The sequence below is a fragment of the Scyliorhinus torazame genome, chromosome 24 (assembly GCF_047496885.1).
Source record: "Scyliorhinus torazame isolate Kashiwa2021f chromosome 24, sScyTor2.1, whole genome shotgun sequence".
In the NCBI taxonomy this organism is placed as follows: domain Eukaryota; kingdom Metazoa; phylum Chordata; class Chondrichthyes; order Carcharhiniformes; family Scyliorhinidae; genus Scyliorhinus; species Scyliorhinus torazame.
Window position 1 is genome coordinate 15,149,619 of NC_092730.1, and position 21,709 is coordinate 15,171,327.

A 21,709-nucleotide genomic window follows, 5' to 3' on the forward strand; every position below is an offset into this window, starting at 1 on the left:
GGGAGAGAGCGTAACAGAAACATTATCCAACCACATTCTGTACCTGTCCTGGGAGTGTTTGATGGGACAGTGTAGAGGGAGCTTTACTCTCGATCTAACCCTGTGCTGTACCTGTCCTGGGAGTGTTTGATGGGGACAGTGTAGAGGGAGCTTTACTCTGTATCTATCCCCTTGCTGTACCTGTCCTGGGAGTGTTTGATGGGGACAGTGTAGAGGGAGCTTTACTCTGTATCTAACCCCGTGCTGTACCTGTCCTGGGAGTGTTTGATGGGGGACAGTGTAGAGGGTGCTTTACTCTGTATCTAACCCCGTGCTGTACCTGTCCTGGGAGTGTTTGATGGGGACAGTGTAGAGGGAGCTTTACTCTGTATCTAACCCTGTGCTGTACCTGTCCTGGGAGTGTTTGATGGGGACAGTGTAGAGGGAGCTTTACTCTGTATCTAACCCCGTGCTGTACCTGTCCTGGGAGTGTTTGATGGGGACAGTGTAGAGGGAGCTTTACTCTGTATCTAACCCCGTGCTGTACCTGTCCTGGGAGTGTTTGATGGGGACAGTATAGAGGGAGCTTTACCCTGTATCTAACCCCGTGCTGTACCTGTCCTGGGAGTGTTTGATGTGGACGGTGTAGAGGGAGCTTTACCCTGTATCTAACCCCGTGCTGTACCTGTCCTGGGAGTGTTTGATGTGGACGGTGTAGAGGGAGCTTTACTCTGTATCTAACCCCATGCTGTACCTGTCCTGGGAGTGTTTGATGGGGACAGTGTTGAGGGAGCTTTACTCTGTATCTAACCCCGTGCTGTACCTGTCCTGGGAGTGTTTGATGGGGACAGTGTAGAGGGAGCATTACTCTGTATGTAACCCCGTGCTGTACCTGTCCTGGGAGTGTTTGATGGGGACAGTGTAGAGGGAGCTTTACTCTGTATCTAACCCCGTGCTGTACCTGTCCGGGGAGTGTTTGATGGGGACAGTGTAGAGGGAGCTTTACTCTGTATCTAACCCCGTGCTGTACCTGTCCAGGGAGTGTTTGATGGGGACAGTGTAGAGGGAGCTTTACTCTGTATCTAACCCCGTGCTGTACCTGTCCTGGGAGTGTTTGATGGGGACAGTGTAGAGGGAGCTTTACTCTGTATCTAACCCCGTGCTGTACCTGTCCTGGGAGTGTTTGATGGGGACAGTGTAGAGGGAGCTTTACTCTGTATCTAACCCCGTGCTGTACCTGTCCTGGGAGTGTTTGATGGGGACAGTGTAGAGGGAGCTTTACTCTGTATCTAACCCCGTGCTGTACCTGCCCTGGGAGTGTTTGATGGGGACAGTGTAGAGGGAGCTTTACTCTGTATCTAACCCCGTGCTGTACCTGACCTGGGAGTGTTTGATGGGGACAGTGTAGAGGGAGCTTTACTCTGTATCTAACCCCGTGCTGTACCTGTCCTGGGAGTGTTTGATGGGGACAGTGTAGAGGGAGCTTTACACTGTATCTATCCCCGTGCTGTACCTGTCCTGGGAGTGTTTGATGGGGACAGTGTAGAGGGAGCTTTACACTGTATCTAACCCCGTGCTGTACCTGTCCTGGGAGTGTTTGATGGGGGACAGTGTAGAGGGAGCTTTACTCTGTATCTAACCCCGTGCTGTACCTGTCCTGGGAGTGTTTGATGGGGACAGTGTAGAGGGAGCTTTACTCTGTATCTAACCCCGTGCTGTACCTGTCCTGGGAGTGTTTGATGGGAACCGTGTAGAGGGAGCTTTACTCTGTGTCTAACCCCGTGCTGTACCTGTCCTGGGTGTGTTTGATGGAGACAGTGTAGAGGGAGCTTTACTCTGTATCTAACCCCGTGCTGTACCTGTCCGGGGAGTGTTTGATGGGGGACAGTGTAGAGGGAGCTTTACTCTGTATCTAACCCCGTGCTGTACCTGTCCTGGGAGTGTTTGATAGGGACAGTGTAGAGGGAGCTTTACTCTGTATCTAACCCCGTGCTGTACCTGTCCGGGGAGTGTTTGATGGGGGACAGTGTAGAGGGAGCTTTACTCTGTATCTAACCCCGTGCTGTACCTGTCCTGGGGGTGTTTGATGGGGACAGTGTAGAGGGAGCATTACTCTGTATCTAACCTCGTGCTGTACCTGTCCTGGGAGTGTTTGATGGGGACAGTGTAGAGGGAGCTTTACTCTGTATCTAACCCCGTGCTGTACCTGCCCTGGGAGTGTTTGATGGGGGACAGTGTAGAGGGAGCTTTACTCTGTATCGATCAGGCCGGTAGTGTTGAAGACATTACCTAGGATGGCAGCAGTGAGCGTGTTGCGGATCAGAGGCAGTGCGCTGTCGTACGCCTCCTTGAGGCACACCGCTGGCCGTTCCTCGAAGCCGCTCTGCTTACGGATGTCGACCAGCTCGTTGATGACCGTCACCCACTTCTTCTTCTCACTCTCGCTCTCCGCCAGCACCAGGAGCGAGGTCTTGGTGCTCGGGACCATCAGCTGGGCCGCTGTTATCTGTCGGAGGAAACAGAGCGGGAATAGTCCGGAGGCAAGCTGGAGATTGCGGGGGGGGGGGGCGTTGCAGTGGAGAGGGCTGGATTGAAGCTATCCCCGCTGTTAGTCACGCCAATCGCAACCGGAGAATGGGCAAGTCTCAGAATCGTTCAATTGGCGGTGCCAAGCTCGAGCTGCCATTGGAAACAGAAAATGGAGATTCACCCCCCCCCCCCACCCCCCGGCCATTGGACGCTCTTGTCGATCAGAAATCTATCTCACACAAGGATGAGCCGGTTCTTTGGGGGGCGAGGACAGGGTGTGTTAGGTGCTCAGGGAGCCCAGCAAACCACACCCACATGTTCTGGGCATGCCCAGCGCTGGGGGAGTTTTGGAAGGGCGTAGCGAGGATGGTGTGGAGGGTGGTAGGATCCAAGGTCAAGCCGGGCTGGGGGCTCGCAATATTTGGGGTGGCAGGGGAGCCGGGATTGCAGGAGGCGAAAGAGGCCGGAATTCTGGCCTTTGCGTCCCTGGTAGCCCGGCGAAGGATTCTCCTTCAGTGGAAAGATGCGAGGCCCCCAAGCGTGGAATCCTGGATCAGCGATATGGCAGGGTTTATTAAATTTTTCCAAAGCATTTCCCCATTTCGAAAATAGTCTCTGCCTAGATTCCTCCTTCCAAAGTGCGGAATCTCACACTTTTCCACATTGTATTCACTGGTTAAGCGATGATCTCACTCACCCTCAGTATACAGGGAATGTCCTTCTTGTTCGCGTGTATCACGTCTGAGGAGAACACCGAGCTCACGGAAAATTCTTCATCTCTTAAATGCAAAGTGGAAACGTGTCACCCGGGGGGAGAGACACAGCCTGAGGTCCAGGGTAACAGAGCCCCCAGGGGGAGAGACACACCCTGAGGTCCAGGGTAACAGAGCCCCCAGGGGGAGAGACACACCCTGAGGTCCAGGTAACAGAGCCACACTGTCCAACATCACAGCCCAAAAGGCCAGTGCGAGTCTCATATCAGCCTCGTGCCCTCTGCCTCGTTTAACCTCATATCCCTGGAGCCCACCTACTCCCAGAACCCCTCAATCCCACCTCCGCCCCGTGTACCTCAATCCCACCTCCGCCCCGTGTCCCTCACTCCCACCTTCTCCCCGTGTCCCTCAATCCCACCTTCTCCCCCTGTCCCTCACTCCCACCTTCTCCCCGTGTCCCTCACTCCCACCTTCTCCCCGTGTCCCTCACTCCCACCTTCTCCCCGTGTCCCTCACTCCCTCCTTCTCCCCGTGTCCCTCACTCCCTCCTTCTCCCCATGTCCCTCACTCCCACCTCCCTCCATGTCCCTCACTCCCGCCTTCTCCCCGTGTCCCTCACTCCCACCTTCTCCCCGTGTCCCTCACTCCCTCCTTCTCCCCGTATCCCTCACTCCCTCCTTCTCCCCGTGTCCCTCAGTCCCTCCTTCTCCCCGTGTCCCTCACTCCCTCCTTCTCCCCGTGTCCCTCACTCCCACCTTCTCCCCGTGTCCCTCACTCCCACCTTCTCCCCGTGTCCCTCACTCCCACCTTCTCCCCGTGTCCCTCGCTCCCACCTTCTCCCCGTGTCCCTCACTCCCACCTTCTCCCCGTGTCCCTCGCTCCCACCTTCTCCCCGCGTCCCTCGCTCCCACCTTCTCCCCGCGTCCCTCGCTCCCACCTTCTTCCCCCGCGTCCCTCACTCCCACCTTCTCCCCGCGTCCCTCGCTCCCACCTTCTCCCCGCGTCCCTCGCTCCCACCTTCTCCCCATGTCCGTCACTCACACCTTCTCCCCGCGTCCCTCGCTCCCACCTTCTTCCCCCGTGTCCCTCACTCCCACCTTCTCCCCGCGTCCCTCACTCCCACCTTCTCCCCGCGTCCCTCGCTCCCACCTTCTCCCCGCGTCCCTCGCTCCCACCTTCTCCCCATGTCCGTCACTCACACCTTCTCCCCGTGTCCCTCACTCCCACCTTCTCCCCGCGTCCCTCACTCCCACCTCCCTCCATGTCCCTCGCTCCCACCTTATTCCCCCGCGTCCCTCACTCCCACCTTCACTCCTCGTTCCTCAATCCAGGCTCCCGTCCCGGTAACAATTGTGTGACTCAGTGCCCCTCGGGTTTGCAAAGCTGCACCCGGACGATGCCACCCCCCCACCACCCCATCCCCCCCGGATCTGGGATCGTACTTACCGCAGGTCGAAGACGTGAGTGACTGCGGCAGTGGCCTGCGTGCCCGCGGCCTCGTAGAGGAAGATCTTGAAGTCGCAGAGGACGGCGTGGGCCCGCTGCCAGCCCTTCTTCACCCCGGTCGGCTTTGGCAGCTGCGAGGCAGGAACGGAGGGTCAGGGCCGGGGCAGGAAGTGTGGGGGGGGGGGGGGGGGCGCTGGTGTTTTGCTCTACCAACCCCCGCCCTCGCAGGCCGGCCATTTTCCCTGGCCGCCTCCCCCCCCCTCCCCCCCCCCCCCCCCCGGTACGTCCACCCGTGGGGCCATTGGTCACGCGCCACGCCCCCTCGGAGGGACGCAATCCCCACTGGGACACGCGTGCTCCCTCACATACACGCGCGCGCGGGGCACGCGGCTGGGCGCGAGGCCGAGCGGCCCCCCCCCTGTCCAGCGGCGCCCGGTCTCCGCGCGGCCCTGCTGGGTTCTTACCGACACGCAGCCCTCGAACGCGGTCCCGGTTCCCTTGATCGGGTCGATGCCCAGCGACCGGATCTGCTCGGGGGGCGTGGGGCAGATGCGCGCCTCAGCGGAGCAGGCGGAGTGGCAAACGAAGCTACAAACTGAGAGGGAGAAAGACAGAACAGTGTGAGAGAGAAGAGGGGACTCCGACGCGGCCAACAACAACGAACGGTCGTTCGTAGAGGCTCACTGATTCCCGGCAGTGCAGAAGGAGGCCTTTAGGCCCGTCGGGCCTGCGCTGGCCCTCCGAAAGAGACCCCCCCCCCCCCCCCCCCCCCCACCACCTAGGCCCATTCCCCGCCCTGTCCCCATAACCCCACCCAACCTTTGACCATACGCCCATAAGACATCGGAGCAGAATTAGGCCACTCGGCCCATCGATTCTGCCCCGCCATTCAATCATGGCTGATATTTTTCTCATCCCCATTCTCCCCATAACCCCTGACCCCCTTTGGACACGAAGGGGCAATTAACATCACGGCCAATCCACCTAACCTGCACATCTTTGGACTGTGGGAGGAAACCGGAGCGCCCGGAGGAAGCCCACGCGCACACGGTGGGGGGAGGACGTGCAGACTCCGCACAGTCACCCGAGGTCGGGATCGAATCTGGGTCCCTGGCGCCGTGAGGCAAAGCAGTGCTAATGGTGGAGCGGTAGCACAGCGGTTAGCACCGTTGCTTCACGGCGCCAGGGTCCCGGGTTCGATTCCCGGCTTGGGTCACTGTCTGTGCGGAGTCTGCACGTTCTCCCCCCGTGTCTGCGTGGGTTTCCTCCGGGCGCTCCGGTTTCCTCCCACAAGTCCCGAAAGACGTGCTTGTCGGGTGAATCGGACATTCTGAATTCTCCCTCCGCGTCCCCGAACAGGCGCCGGAATGTGGCGACGAGGGGATTTTCGCAGTAACTTCATCGCAGTGTTAATGTAAGCGACACCAATAAAGATTATTATTATTATCGGGAGAGGCTGGAATCGAAGGAGCGGGGATTGAAGGGGCTGGAAGAGCAGGGGATGGCCAAGGCCGGAGAGGTGGGGGGGGGGGGGGCCATGGGAAAATACAGGACGAGCATTTTAAGACAGAGGGGTTGGCGGAGAACCACTCTGGAGGGGGGGGGGGGGATGGTGACGAGTGAAGGGGACTCGGGATCCGGGGGCGGGAAGGTTCTGGTGAGGCCCAGTGTGCAGAGGGTGGCAAGCGAGGAAGGCCCAAAGAGGAGAATTGGAGGACGTTGAGTCTGAAGGTGGCAGGTGTGGCTTTGAGCAGCCGACGGGACGGGGTGGGGGGGGGGAGGACGTCACTCACGCGGCAAAGCGCGTGCGAGGCGCAGAGCGACGGTCCCGCCGGCGGTCCCCCCTGTCCCAGGAGCAAGGGAAGCCGGCTGATTCTCCCCTCTCGCTGACGTAAGAGTTTAGCGGACAGTTACCACCCCCCCACGCCCCCCACCCCCCCCCACTCCCCCAGGCCCCCCGGAAAGTCCCAGCCCCTGCGTTTTCCCTTTCTCCTCACCTTCGCACCTGAACCCCTGTCGCTCCAAGCCCACCATCAGCGACGTACACCGCATGCACTTTGTGGGGGCGCTGAAGGTTTTCAGCTTGAACTGGTGAGGCGTGGGCTGCGACCACAAAAAAACATGGGGGCAGGATTACACACTGCGGCAATCGACGCGCCAAGCGCTCCTCTGGGTACTTTTCAAAGAGGATGTGAGGCAACCCCGCCTCTCCCACCCTCCCAGGCCGTGCGTCCCAGACCCTCGCCACCCTCTGGGTTAATAGTTTCATCCTCAAATCCCCTCTAAACCTCCCGCCCCTCACCTTGAACTTGTGTCCCCCCCTCGTGACCGACCCTTCAACTGAGGGGAACGGCTGCTCCCTCTCCACCCGGTCCACGCCCCTCGTAACCTTGTCCACCTCGATCAGGTCGCCCCCTCAGTCTTCTCTGCTCCAGCGAAAAACAGCCCGAGCCTATCCAACCTCTCCTCATAACTTAAACGCTCCATCCCAGGCAACATCCTGGTGAATCTCCTCTGCACCCCCCTCCAGCGCAGTCACATCCTTCCTGTAATGTGGCGACGAGAACTGCACACAGTGCTCCAGCTGTGGCCTCACCAAAGTTCTGTCCAACTCCAACAGGACCTCCCTGCTTTTGTAATCTACGCCCCGATTGATAAAGGCGACTGTCCCATCTGCCTTTTTCACCACCTGCCCTCCCGCCTTCAGAGATCTCAATCAAATCTGGAATTGTAAAGCTCGTCTCCGTAACGGCGACCGTGACAACGATCAGCGTGAAAGCCCACCTGGTTCATTAATGTCCCCCTTTAGGGGGAAAGGGGTAAATCTGCCCACTTGCCCCGGTCTGGACTACGTGCGACTCCGGATTCTTACTTGCCCTTCGAAATGGCCCAGCAAACGGCCCAATTCAGGGGGGGTGGGGGGGGGGGGCAAAGAGGGAAGGATCGAAGCACAGTGGTTAGCGCTGTTGCTTCACGGCGCCAGGGTCCCCCGGGTTCGATCGCCGGCCTTGGGTCACTGTCTGCGCGGAGTCTGCACGTTCTTCCCCCCGCCCCCCCCCCCGGGTCTGCGTGGGTTTCCTCCGGGCGCTCCGGTTTCCTCCCACAAGTCCCCGAAAGACGTGCTTGTTGGGTGAATTGGACATTCTGAATTCTCCCTCCGCGTCCCCGAACAGGCGCCGGAATGTGGCGACGAGGGGATTTTCACAGTCACTCCATTGCAGCGTTAATATAAGACTACTTGTGATGATAATAAAGATTATTATTATTCCTAAACGCTGGCCTTGTCCAGCGACGCTCAAATCCTGTGAAAGAATTAAACCGCACCCCCCCCCCACCCCCCCCCCCAAAAAAAATGGCATTCACGTCTTTGCTGTATGTGGTTCATCGATTCCGATTGGAAATTCCTACCTTGTACGCAGCAGGGGTGACTGGCGGAGGAGATGTGGGTTTCTTCACCGTCTTTCTCGGAGACACAAGTTTCTCGTCCGCCTGGGGCAGAAGGAAGGGGCAATGAGCAAAGTGGGCTCCCCGAGCCTCCGCCAACCGCCCCTCGACAAGCGAAGCGCTCGCAAAAGCTGCCCGCGACCCTGGCTTCACCCATCCCCAGGACGAGCTCGTCCAGGGCTGCTGAGGTGGCCACACCGAGGGCTGGAGCTTCGCAGTCCAAACAGGGCCCAGAGTGAACATCCAGGAGCAGCCCATTCCGAGCCGTCTCGGCGATTTTCCTTCGACCTCCCGAACCCCCAACCTCCACCACTTGAAGGAGAACACGGGCAGCAGGCATACGGGGACGGCATCCTCGAAAGGTTCCCACCCCGAGTCACGCCCGACTTGGAACCACATCGTCCATTCCTTCACTGTCAAAATCCTGGAACAACCCTCCCTGACAGCACGGTGGGTGTACCTACACCACACGGGGACTGCGGCGGGTTCAAGATGGCGGCTCGCCCGCCACCTTCACGAGGGGCAATTGGGGATGGGTGATAGGGGGCAGCACGGTGGCGTAGTGGGTCAGCCCTGCTGCCTCACGGCGCCGAGGTCCCGGGTTCGATCCCGGCCCTGGGTCACTGTCCGTGTGGAGTTTGCACATTCTCCCCGTGTCTGCGTGGGTTTCGCCCCCACAACCCAAAGATATGCCGGGTAGGTGGATTGGCCGCGCTAAATTGCCCCATGATTGGGAAAAAATGAATTGGGCACGCTAAATTTATTTTAAAAATAGGGACGGGCCTAGCTGGTGTGGTGAGAATGAATGAAAATACAGGCACGCACTTACTCACACTGACCAATGATCCTTCGCTCTAGCCCCAGGGACTAAGGCCATTGGTGCACGGCGGCCATCTTTGATTGGTGAGTTCCAGCACGGAAGGCCCCGAAGCCTGAGCGGAGTGGAGCCCAGAGACAGTCCACGAAAACCACGGAGGCAGGGCCGTCCGGTCCGCGACACCCCGCCCCCCCCCCCGGGTGCAGCCGCGCGGGGCAGCAGAAAGGCGCGGAAAGATACGAGGAAGGGGAAGCGCTCTGTCCTCCCGCTGTACTCACGTCTGCTACCTCTCCGCCTCGAAGGGCCGGACTCTGGGGCTGAGAGCCTGCACTGCCCAGGGACTTCCTGCTGTCCAAAGAGATCCGCGAGGCAGAGGGAAATTCCAGCGACTCGAACTGTCCAACAACAACAATTTGTGTTTATGTAGCAGCACCGTTGTCATGTAAGACATCCTGAGGAGGAACTTCCTTCACCCAGATTTGACACCGAGCCCCATGAGGAGATATCAGGAACAGGGGATGAAAAGATAGGTCGCAGAGGTGAGTTTTAATGAGCATCTTAAAGGAGATGAGAGAGAGAGAGAGAGAGACGTGGAGAGGTTGAGGGAGGGAATTCCAAAGCTTAGGGTCCCACCACCAGGCAGGCTGAAGGCCCGGTCGGGAATCGGGGGATGCTCAAGAGGCCGGAATTGGAGGAGCGCAGAGATCTCGGAGGGTTGTAGGGATGGAGGAGGTTACAGAGACAGGGAGGGCGGTAGGTGCTGGAGGAGGTTACAGAGATAGGGAGGATTGTAGGGGCTGGAGGAGGTTACAGAGATAGGGAGGGTTGTAGGGGCTGGAGGAGGTTACAGAGATAGGGAGGGTTGTAGGGGCTGGAGGAAGTTACAGTGATAGGGAGGGTTGTAGGGTCTGGAGGAAGTTACAGAGATAGGGAGGGTTGTTGGGGCTGGAGGAGGTTACAGAGATAGGGAGGGTTGTAGGGGCTGGAGGAGGTTACAGAGATAGAGAGGGTTGAAGCGGCTGGAGGAGGTTACCGAGATAGGGAGTGTTGTAGGGGCTGGAGGAGGGTACAGAGATAGGGAGGGTTGTAGGGGCTGGAGGAGGTTACAGAGATAGGGAGTGTTGTCGGGGCTGCAGGAAGTTACAGAGATAGGGACGGTTGTCGGGGCTGGAGGAGGTTACAGAGATAGGGAGGGTTGTAGGGGCTGGAGGAGGGTACAGAGATAGGGAGGGTTGTCGGGGCGAGAGGAGGTTACAGAGATAGGGAGTGTTGTCGGGGCTGGAGGAAGTTACAGAGATAGGGAGGGTTGTAGGGGCTGGAGGAGGTTACAGAGATAGGGAGGGTTGTAGGGGCTGGAGGAGGTTACAGAGATAGGGAGGGTTGTAGGGGCTGCAGGAGGTTACAGAGATAGGGAGGGTTGCAGGGGCTGGAGGAAGTTACAGTGATAGGGAGGGTTATAGGGTCTGGAGGAAGTTACAGAGATAGGGAGGGTTGTAGGGGCTGGAGGAGGTTACAGAGATAGGGAGGGTTGTAGGGGCTGGAGGAGGTTACAGAGATAGGGAGGGTTGTAGGGGCTGGAGGAAGTTACAGAGATAGGGAGGGTTGTAGGGGCTGGAGGAAGTTACAGTGATAGGGAGGGTTGTAGGGACTGGAGGAAGTTACAGAGATAGGGAGGGTTGTAGGGTCTAGAGGAGGTTACAGAGATAGGGAGGGTTGTAGGGTCTGGAGGAGGTTACAGAGATAGGGAGGGTTGTAGGGGCTGGAGGAGGTTACAGAGATAGGAAAGGTTGTAGGAGCCGGAGGAGGTTACAGAGATAGGGACGATAGTAGGGACTGGAGGAGGTTATAGAGATAGGGAGGGTTGTACGGGCTGGACGAGGTTACAGAAATAGGGAGGGTTGTCGGGCTGGAGGAAGTTACAGAGATAGGGAGGGTTGTAGGGCTGGAGGAGGTTACAGAGATAGGGAGTGTTGTCGGGGCTGGAGGAAGTTACAAAGATAGGGAGGGTTGTAGGGGCTGGAGGTTACAGAGATAGGGAGGGTTGTAGGGGGCTGGAGGAGGTTACAGAGATAGGGAGGGTTGTCGGGGCTGGAGGAGGTTACAGAGATAGGGAGGGTTGTCGCGGCTGGAGGGGGTTACAGAGATAGGGAGGGTTGTAGGGGCTGGAGGAGGTTACAGGGATAGGGACGATAGTAGGGAATGGAGGAGGTTATAGAGATAGGGAGGGTTGTACGGGCTGGACGAGGTTACAGAAATAGGGAGGGTTGTCGGGCTGGAGGAAGTTACCGAGATAGGGAGGGTTGTAGGGTCTGGAGGAGGTTACAGAGATAGGGAGGGAGGGAGGGTTGTAGGGTCTGGAGGAGGTTACAGAGATAGGGAGGGTTGTAGGGGCTGGAGGAAGTTACAGAGATAGGTAGGGTTGTCGGGGCTGGAGGAGGTTACAGAGATAGGGAGGGTTGTAGGGGCTGGACGAAGCTACGGAGATAGGGAAGGTTGTAGGGGCTGGGGGAGGTTACAGAGATAGGGAGGGTTGTAGGGCCTGGAGGAGGTTACAGAGATAGGGAGGGTTGTAGGGCTGTAGGAGGTTACAGAGATAGGGAGGGTTGTCGCGGCTGGAGGGGGTTACAGACATAGGGAGGGTTGTAGGGGCTGGAGGAAGTTACAGAGATAGGGAGGGTTGTAGGGGCTGGAGGAGGTTACAGAGATAGAGACGATAGTAGGGACTGGAGGAGGTTACAGAGATAGGGAGGGTTGTACGGTCTGGACGAGGTTACAGAAATAGGGTTGTCGGGCTGGAGGAAGTTACTGAGATAGGGAGGGTTGTAGGGGTGAGAGGAGGTTACAGAGTTAGGGAGGGTTGTAGGGGCTGGAGGAGTTTACAGAGATAGGGAGGGTTGTCGGGGTTGGAGGAGTTTACAGAAATGGGGAGGGTTGTAGGGGCTGGAGGAGGTTACAGAGATAGGGAGGGTTGTAGGGGCTGGAGGAGGTTACAGAGATAGGGAGTGTTGTAGGGGCTGGAGGAGGATACAGAGATAGGGAGGGTTGTAGGGGCTGGAGGAGGTTACAGAGATAGGGAGTGTTGTCGGGGCTGCAGGAAGTTACAGAGATAGGGACGGTTGTCGGGGCTGGAGGAGGTTACAGAGATAGGGAGGGTTGTAGGGGCTGGAGGAGGGTACAGAGATAAGGATGGTTGTCGGGGCTGGAGGAGGTTACAGAGATAGGGAGTGTTGTCGGGGCTGGAGGAAGTTACAGAGATAGGGAGGGTTGTAGGGGCTGGAGGAGTTTACAGAGATAGGGAGGGTTGTAGGGAGCTGGAGGAAGTTACAGAGATAGGGAGGGTTGTAGGGGCTGGAGGAGGTTACAGAGATAGGGAGGGTTGTAGGGGCTGGAGGAAGTTACAGTGATAGGGAGGGTTGTAGGGTCTGGAGGAAGTTACAGAGATAGGGAGGGTTGTAGGGTCTGGAGGAGGTTACAGAGATAGGGAGGGTTGTAGTGTCTGGAGGAGGTTACAGAGATAGGGAGGGTTGTAGGGGCTGGAGGAGGTTACAGAGATAGGGAGGGTTGTAGGGGCTGGAGGAGGTTACAAAGATAGGGACGATAGTAGGGACTGGAGGAGGTTATTGAGATAGGGAGGGTTGTACGGGCTGGACGAGGTTACAGAAATAGGGAGGGTTGTCGGGCTGGAGGAAGTTACAGAGATAGGGAGGGTTGTAGGGACTGGGGAAGGTGACAGAGATAGGGAGGGTTGTAGGGGATGGAGGAGGTTACAGAGATAGGGAGGGTTGTAGGGGTGAGAGGAGGTTACAGAGATAGGGAGGGTTGTAGGGTCTGGAGGAGGTTACAGAGATAGGGAGGGTTGTCGGGGCTGGAGGAAGTTACAGAGATCGGGAGGGTTGTAGGGGCTGGAGGAGTTTACAGAGATAGGGAGGGTTGCAGGGGGCTGGAGGAGGTTACAGAGATAGGGAGGGTTGTAGGGACTGGAGGAAGTTACAGAGATAGGGAGGGTTGTAGGGTCTGGAGGAGGTTACAGAGATAGGGAGTGTTGTAGGGTCTGGAGGAAGTTACAGAGATAGGGAGGGTTGTAGGGTCTGGAGGAGGTTACAGAGATAGGGAGTGTTGGGGCTGCAGGAAGTTACAGAGATAGGGACGGTTGTCGGGGCTGGAGGAGGTTACAGAGATAGGGAGGGTTGTTAGGACTGGAGGAGGTTACAGAGATAGGGACGGTTGTCGGGGCTGGAGGAGGTTACAGAGATAGGGAGGGTTGTCGGGGCTGGAGGAGGTTACAGAGATAGGGAGGGTTGTAGGGTCTGGAGGAAGTTACAGAGATAGGGAGGGTTGTAGGGGCTGGAGGAGGTTACAGAGATAGTGAGGGTTGTCGGGGCTGGAGGAGGTTACAGAGATAGGGAGGGGTGGAGGAGCTGGAGGTTACAGAGATAGGGAGTGTTGGGGCTGGAGGAGGTTACAGAGATAGGGAGGGTTGTAGGGACTGGAGGAGGTTACAGAGATAGGGAGGGTTGTACGGGCTGGACGAGGTTACAGAAATAGGGAGGGTTGTAGGGCTGGAGGAGGTTACAGAGATAGGGAGTGTTGTCGGGGCTGGAGGAAGTTACAAAGATAGGGAGGGTTGTCGGGCTGGAGGAAGTTACAGAGATAGGGAGGGTTGTAGGGCTGGAGGAGGTTACAGAGATAGGGAGTGTTGTCGGGGCTGGAGGAAGTTACAAAGATAGGGAGGGTTGTAGGGGCTGGAGGTTACAGAGATAGGGAGGGTTGTAGGGGGCTGGAGGAGGTTACTGAGATAGGGAGGGTTGTAGGGCCTGGAGGAGGTTACAGAGATAGGGAGGGTTGTAGGGGCTGGAGGAAGTTACAGAGAGGGAGGGCTGTAGGGGCTGGAGGAGGTTACAGAGATAGGGAGGGTTGTAGGGGCTGGAGGGGGTTACAGAGATAGGGAGGGTTGTAGGGGATTGAGGAGGTTACAGGGATAGGGAGGGTTGTAGGGCCTGGAGGAGGTTACAGAGATAGGGAGGGTTGTAGGGGCTGGAGGAAGTTACAGAGAGGGAGGGTTGTAGGGGCTGGAGGAGGTTACAGAGATAGGGAGGGTTGTAGGGGCTGGAGGGGGTTACAGAGATAGGGAGGGTTGTAGGGGATTGAGGAGGTTACAGGGATAGGGAGGGTTGTACGGGCTGGACGAGGTTACAGAAATAGGGAGGGTTGTCGGGCTGGAGGAAGTTACCCAGATAGGGAGGGTTGTAGGGTCTGGAGGAGGTTACAGAGATAGGGAGGGAGGGAGGGTTGTAGGGTCTGGAGGAGGTTACAGAGATAGGCAGGGTTGTAGGGACTGGAGGAAGTTACAGAGATAGGGAGGGTTGTCGGGGCTGGAGGAGGTTACAGAGATAGGGAGGGTTGTAGGGGCTGGACGAAGCTACGGAGATAGGGAAAGTTGTAGGGGCTGGGGGAGGTTACAGAGGTAGGGAGGGTTGAAGGGCCTGGAGGAGGTTACAGAGATAGGGAGGGTTGTAGGGCTGTAGGAGGTTACAGAGATAGGGAGGGTTGTCGCGGCTGGAGGGGGTTACAGACATAGGGAGGGTTGTAGGGGCTGGAGGAGGTTACAGAGATAGGGAGGGTTGTAGGGGCTGGAGGAGGTTACAGAGATAGAGACGATAGTAGGGACTGGAGGAGGTTACAGAGATAGGGAGGGTTGTACGGTCTGGACGAGGTTACAGAAATAGGGTTGTCGGGCTGGAGGAAGTTACTGAGATAGGGAGGGTTGTAGGGGTGAGAGGAGGTTACAGAGTTAGGGAGGGTTGTAGGGGCTGGAGGAGTTTACAGAGATAGGGAGGGTTGTCGGGGTTGGAGGAGTTTACAGAAATGGGGAGGGTCGTAGGGGCTGGAGGAGGTTACAGAGATAGGGAGGGTTGTAGGGGCTGGAGGAGGTTACAGAGATAGGGAGTGTTGTAGGGGCTGGAGGAGGGTACAGAGATAGGGAGGGTTGTAGGGGCTGGAGGAGGTTACAGAGATAGGGAGTGTTGTCGGGGCTGCAGGAAGTTACAGAGATAGGGACGGTTGTCGGGGCTGGAGGAGGTTACAGAGATAGGGAGTGTTGTAGGGGCTGGAGGAGGGTACAGAGATAGGGATGGTTGTCGGGGCTGGAGGAGGTTACAGAGATAGGGAGTGTTGTCGGGGCTGGAGGAAGTTACGGAGATAGGGAGGGTTGTAGGGGCTGGAGGAGTTTACAGAGATAGGGAGGGTTGTAGGGGGCTGGAGGAGGTTACAGAGATAGGGAGGGTTGTAGGGGCTGGAGGAGGTTACAGAGATAGGGAGGGTTGTAGGGGCTGGAGGAAGTTACAGTGATAGGGAGGGTTGTAGGGTCTGGAGGAAGTTACAGTGATAGGGAGGGTTGTAGGGTCTGGAGGAAGTTACAGAGATAGGGACGGTTGTCGGGGCTGGAGGAGGTTACAGAGATAGGGAGTGTTGTAGGGGCTGGAGGAGGGTACAGAGATAGGGATGGTTGTCGGGGCTGGAGGAGGTTACAGAGATAGGGAGTGTTGTAGGGTCTGGAGGAAGTTACAGAGATAGGGAGGGTTGTAGGGTCTGGAGGAGGTTACAGAGATAGGGAGGGTTGTAGGGTCTGGAGGAAGTTACAGAGTTAGGGAGGGTTGTAAGGGCTGGAGGAGTTTACAGAGATAGGGAGGGTTGTCGGGGTTGGAGGAGTTTACAGAAATAGGGAGGGTTGTTAGGACTGGAGGAGGTTACAGAGATAGGGAGGGTTGTAGGGGCTGGAGGAGGTTACAGAGATAGTGAGGGTTGTCGGGGCTGGAGGAGGTTACAGAGATAGGGAGGGGTGGAGGAGCTGGAGGTTACAGAGATAGGGAGTGTTGGGGCTGGAGGAGGTTACAGAGATAGGGAGGGTTGTAGGGTCTGGAGGAGGTTACAGAGATAGGGAGGGTTGTAGGGGCTGGAGGAGGTTACAGAGATAGGGAGGGTTGTAGGGGCTGGAGGAGGTTACAGAGATAGGGAGTGTTGGGGCTGGAGGAAGTTACAGAGATAGGGAGGGTTGTAAGGTCTGGAGGAGGTTACAGAGATAGGGAGGGTTGTAGGGGCTGGAGGAGGTTACAGAGATAGGGAGGGTTGTAGTGTCTGGAGGAGGTTACAGAGATAGGGAGTGTTGTAGGGTCTGGAGGAAGTTACAGAGCAAGGGATGTACAGGTTAGGTGGGGATAGGGCGGTGGTGTGGGCTTATGTAGGATGCTCTTTCAGCAGTTCGGTGAAGACCTGATGGGCCGAATGGCCTCCTTCTGCACTGTCGGGGTTCTATGGTAAGAGGAATAAGGATTAGGGAACCAAAAGGGAGTCAGGCTGCCGGTACAATGTGACCTGACTGAAGCAGAAGGGGCTGGACGGGGCCGAATGGCCTCCTTCTCGCTCCGCAACCTCTTAGAAGCGGGGGCGGGGGGGGGGGGGCGGGGAGCAAGGGCAGTAAAGGAATCAAGGGTCAAGCCGTCGAGCGTAAGGCTGGGGACAGATGGAAGACATTTGGCCGCGAGCGAGGATACTCACTGAGAGTGGAGTGAGGAACGAGAAGAAGGAATCCTGGCGAAGACCTGTGGAGGAATCAAAGTTTGAGCCGGGGTTTAACGTCCGCAACCTTCCCAATGCCCTCAACCCTGAAAAAGGTGATGTCATACCCTTCCACCGACCCCCTCATGCTCGACTTGATCTTTTTAAGGCGCAGAAATGCTATACGTTCCCCAAATCCCCGACGTTGTGTCAACGATTGTGTTTCCAAGGTCCGCAGAGGGACAGGTAGTATTGAGGAAGCAGGGGGGTGGCTGCAGAAGGACCTGGGCAGGCGGGGAGAGTGGGCAAAGAAGTGGCAGATGTAATACAAGGTGGAAAAGTGTGAGGTTTTGGTCGGAAGAACGGAGGCACAGGCTATTTCTAAATGGGAAATTTCAGGAATGTGAAGCACAAAGGGACTTGGGACATGGAATACAATGTTGACAAATGTGAGGTTATCCATTTTGGTAGGAATAACAGCAAAAGGGATTATTATTTAAATGATAAAATATTAAAACATGCTGCTGTGCAGAGAGACCTGGGTGTGCTAGTGCATGAGTCGCAGAAAGTTGGTTTTCAGGTGCAGCAGGTGATTAAGAAGGCAAATGGAATTTTGTCCTTCATTGCTAGAGGGATGGAGTTTAAGACTAGGGAGGTTCTGCTGCAATTGTATAAGGTGTTAGTGAGGCCACACCTGGAGTATTGTGTTCAGTTTTGGTCTCCTTACTTGAGAAAGGACGTACTGGCACTGGAGGGTGTGCAGAGGAGATTCACTAGGTTAATCCCAGAGCTGAAGGGGTTGGATTACGAGGAGAGGTTGAGTAGACTGGGACTGTACTCGTTGGAATTTAGAAGGATGAGGGGGGATCTTATAGAAACATATAAGATTATGAAGGGAATAGATAGGATAGATGCGGGCAGGTTGTTTCCACTGGTGGGTAAAAGCAGAACTAGGGGGCATAGCCTCAAAATAAGGGGAAGTAGATTTAGGACTGAGTTTAGGAGGAACTTCTTCACCTAAAGGGTTGTGAATCTATGGAATTCCTTGCCCAGTGAAGCAGTAGAGGCTCCTTCATTAAATGTTTTTAAGATAAAGATAGATAGTTTTTTGAAGAATAAAGGGATTAAGGGTTATGGTGTTCGGGCCGGAAAGTGGAGCTGAGTCCACAAAAGATCAGCCATGATCTCATTGAATGGTGGAGCAGGCTCGAGGGGCCAGATGGCCTACTCCTGCTCCTAGTTCTTATGTTCTTATGGGAGTCCTTGTTCACGATTCTCTTAAGGTTAACGTGCAGGTTCAGTCGGCAGTTAGGAAGGCAAATGCAATGTTAGCATTCATGTCGAGAGGGCTGGAATACAAGACCAGGGATGTACTTCTGAGGCTGTATAAGGCCCATTTGGAGTATTGTGAGCGGTTTTGGGCCCCGTATCTAAGGAAGGACGTGCTGGGGCCTTGGAAAGGGGCCAGAGGAGGTTCACAAGAATGATCCCTGGAATGAAGAGCTCGTCGTACGAGAAACGGTTGAGGACTCTGGGTCTGTACTCGTTGGAGTTTAGAAGGTTGAGGGGGGGATCTTATTGAAACTTACAGGAGACTGCGAGGCCCGGATAGAGTGGACGTGGAGATGATGTTTCCACTTGTTTTTTAAAAATAAATTTAGAGTACCCAATTCATTTTTCCAATTAAGGGGCAATTTAGCATGGCCAATCCACCTAACCCTGCACATCTTTGGGTTGTGGGGGCGAAACCCACGCAGACACAGGGAGAATGTGCAAACTCCACACGGACAGTGACCCAGAGCCGGGATCGAACCTGGGACCTCGGCGCCGTGAGGCTGCAGTGCTAACCACTGCGCCACCGCGCTGCCCCTGGATGTTTCCACTTGTAGGAAAAACTAGAAGCAGAGGACACAATCTCAGACTGAAGGGACGATCATATGTTTTAATGCAAGAAGTATTACGGGTAAGGCAGATGAACTTAGAGCTTGGATTACTACTTGGGACTATGATGTTGTTGCCATTACAGAGACCTGGTTGAGGGAAGGGCAGGATTGGCAGCTAAACATTCCAGGATTTAGATGTTTCAGGCGGGATAGAGGGGGATGTAAAAGGGGTGGCAGAGTTGCGCTACTGGTTAGGGAGAATATCACAGCTGTACTACGGGAGGACACCTCAGAGGGCAGCGAGGCTGTATGGGTAGAGATCAGGAATAAGAAGGGTGTAGTCACAATGTTGGGGGTTTACTACAGGCCTCCCAACAGCCAGCAGGAGATAGAGGAGCAGATAGGTAGACAGATTTTGGAAAAGAGTAAAAACAACAGGGTTGTGGTGATGGGAGACTTCAACTTCCCCAATATTGACTGGGACTCAGTTAGTGCCAGGGGCTTAGACGGGGCAGAGTTTGTAAGGAGCATCCAGGAGGGCTTCTTAAAACAATATGTAGACAGTCCAACGAGGGAAGGGGCTGTACTGGACCTGGTATTGGGAATGAGCCCGGCCAGGTGGTAGAAGTTTCAATAGGGGAGCATTTCGGGGAACAGTGACCACAATTCAGTAAATTTTAAAGTGCTGGTGGACAAGGATAAGAGTGGTCCTAGGATGAATGTGCTAAATTGGGGGAAGGCTAATTATAACAATATTAGGCGGGAACTGAAGAACCTAGATTGGGGGCGGATGATTGAGGGTAAATCAACATCTGACATGTGGGAGGCTTTCAAGTGTCAGTTGAAAGGAATTCAGGACCGGCATGTTCCTGTGCGGAAGAAGGATAAATACGGCAATTTTCGGGAACCTTGGATAACAAGAGATATTGTAGGCCTCGTCAAAAAGAAAAAGGAGGCATTTGTCAGGGCTAAAAGGCTGGGAACAGACGAAGCCTGCGTGGAATATAAGGAAAGTAGGAAGGAACTTAAGCAAGGAGTCAGGAGGGCTAGAAGGGGTCACGAAAAGTCATTGGCAAATAGGGTTAAGGAAAATCCCAAGGCTTTTTACACATACATAAAAAGCAAGAGGGTAGGCAGGGAAAGGGTTGGCCCACTGAAGGATAGGCAAGGGAATCTATGTGTGGAGCCAGAGGAAATGGGCGAGGTACTAAATGAGTACTTTGCATCAGTATTCACCAAAGAGAAGTAATTGGAGGATGTTGAGTCTGGAGATGGGTCTGTAGATAGCCTGGGTCACATTGAGATCCAAAAAGACGGGGTGTTGGGCGTCTTGAAAAAATATTAAGGTAGATAAGTCCCCAGGGCCTGATGGGATCTACCCCAGAATACTGAAGGAGGCTGGAGAGGAAATTGCTGAGGCCTTGACAGAAATCTTTGGATCCTCGCTGTCTTTAGGTGATGCCCCGGAGGACTGGAGAATAGCCAATCTTGTTCCTTTGTTTAAGAAAGGTAGCAAGGATAATCCAGGGAACTACAGGCCGGTGAGCCTTACGTCAGTGGTAGGGAAATTACTGGAGAGAATTCTTCGAGACAGGATCTACTCCCATTTGGAAGCAAATGAACGTATTAGTGAGAGGCAGCATGGTTTTGTGAAGGGGAGGTCGTGTCTCACTAACTTGATAGAGTTTTTCGAGGAGGTCACAAAGATGATTCATGCAGGTAGGGCAGTGGATGTTGTCTATATGGACTTCAGTAAGGCCTTTGACAAGGTCCCTCATGGTAGACTAGTACAAAAGGTGAAGTCACACGGGATCAGGGGTGAGCTGGCAAGGTGGATACAGAACTGGCTAGGTCATAGAAGGCAGAGAGTAGCAATGGAAGGGTGCTTTTCTGATTGGAGGGCTGTGACTAGTGGTGTTCCACAGGGATCAGTGCTGGGACCTTTGCTGTTCGTAGTATATATAAATGATTTGGAGGAAAATGTAACTGGTCTGATTAGTAAGTTTGCAGACGACAAAAAGGTTGGTGGAATTGCGGATAGCGATGAGGACTGTCAGATAATACAGCAGGATTTAGATCGTTTGGAGACTTGGGCGGAGAGATGGCAGATGGAGTTTAATCTGGACAAATGTGAGGTAATACATTTTGGAAGGTCTAATGCAGGTAGGGAATAGACAGTGAATGGTAGAACCCTCAAGAGTATTGAAAGTCAGAGAGATCTAGGTGTACAGGTCCACAGGTCACTGAAAGGGGCAACACAGGTGGAGAAGGTAGTCAAGAAGGCACACGGCATGCTTGCCTTCATTGGCCGGGGCATTGAGTATAAGAATTGGCAAGTCATGTTGCAGCTGTATAGAACCTTAGTTAGGCCACACTTGGAGTATAGTGTTCAATTCTGGTCGCCACACTACCAGAAGGATGTGGAGGCTTTAGAGAGGGTGCAGAAGAGATTTACCAGAATGTTGCCTGGTGTGGAGGGCATTAGCTATGAGGAGCATTTGAATAAACTCGGTTTGTTCTCACTGGGACGAAGGAGGTTGAGGGGCGACCTGATAGAGGTCCACAAAATTATGAGGGGCATAGACAGAGTGGATAGTCAGAGGCTTTTCCCCAGTCGAGGGGTCAATTACTAGGGGGCATAGGTTTAAGGTGAGAGGGGCAAGGTTTAGAGGAGATGTACGAGGCAAGTTTTTTTACACAGAGGGTAGCGGGTGCCTGGAACTCGCTGCCGGAGGAGGTGGTGGAAGCAGGGACGATAGTGACATTTAAGGGGCATCTTGACAAATACATGAATGGGATGGGAATAGAGGGATGCGGACCCAGGAAGTGTAGAAGATTGTAGTTTAGTCGGGCAGCATGGTTGGCGCGGGCTTGGAGGGCCGAAGGGCCTGTTTCTGTGCTGTACATTTCTTTGCTCTTTGTTTGTTCTTTGATCCTTTAAAACAGAGATGAGGAGGAATTTCTTCAGCCAGAGGGTGGGGAATCTGTGGAACTCTTTGCCGCAGAAGGCTGTGGAGGCCAAATCACTGAGAGTCTTTAAGACAGAGAGAGATAGGTTCTTGATTAATAAGGGGATCAGGGGTTATGGGGAGAAGGCAGGAGAATGGGGGTGAGAAAATATCAGCCATGATTGAATGGCGGAGCAGACTCGATGGGCCGAGTGGCCTAATTCTGCTCCTATGTCTTATGGTCTTAAATAAAGGACAATTTTACAAGCTTGGGCAAGACCAAAAGGTGTGTGTGTGGTTCGCTGGCCCTTAGACCACCGTTCACCCCTCAGAAGAACCCACTCAAAGGCACCACCTCCCAGTCTTAACCATCAACTTAAATATCTTGGAGTGTCG

General features: G+C 55.1%; 1 protein-coding gene across 1 annotated transcript in view; it reads right to left on the bottom strand.

The window, feature by feature from the left end:
* Nucleotides 1-21,709, bottom strand: part of LOC140399913 (serine/threonine-protein kinase MRCK alpha-like) — a 188,159-nt gene that overhangs the window by 35,966 nt on the left and 130,484 nt on the right. The window contains 8 exon segments of the mRNA XM_072489393.1: nucleotides 2,269-2,485; nucleotides 3,206-3,287; nucleotides 4,668-4,798; nucleotides 5,132-5,262; nucleotides 6,665-6,770; nucleotides 8,076-8,156; nucleotides 9,207-9,323; nucleotides 16,483-16,526. Of these exon segments, the coding sequence (XP_072345494.1) occupies nucleotides 2,269-2,485; nucleotides 3,206-3,287; nucleotides 4,668-4,798; nucleotides 5,132-5,262; nucleotides 6,665-6,770; nucleotides 8,076-8,156; nucleotides 9,207-9,323; nucleotides 16,483-16,526 (909 nt within the window).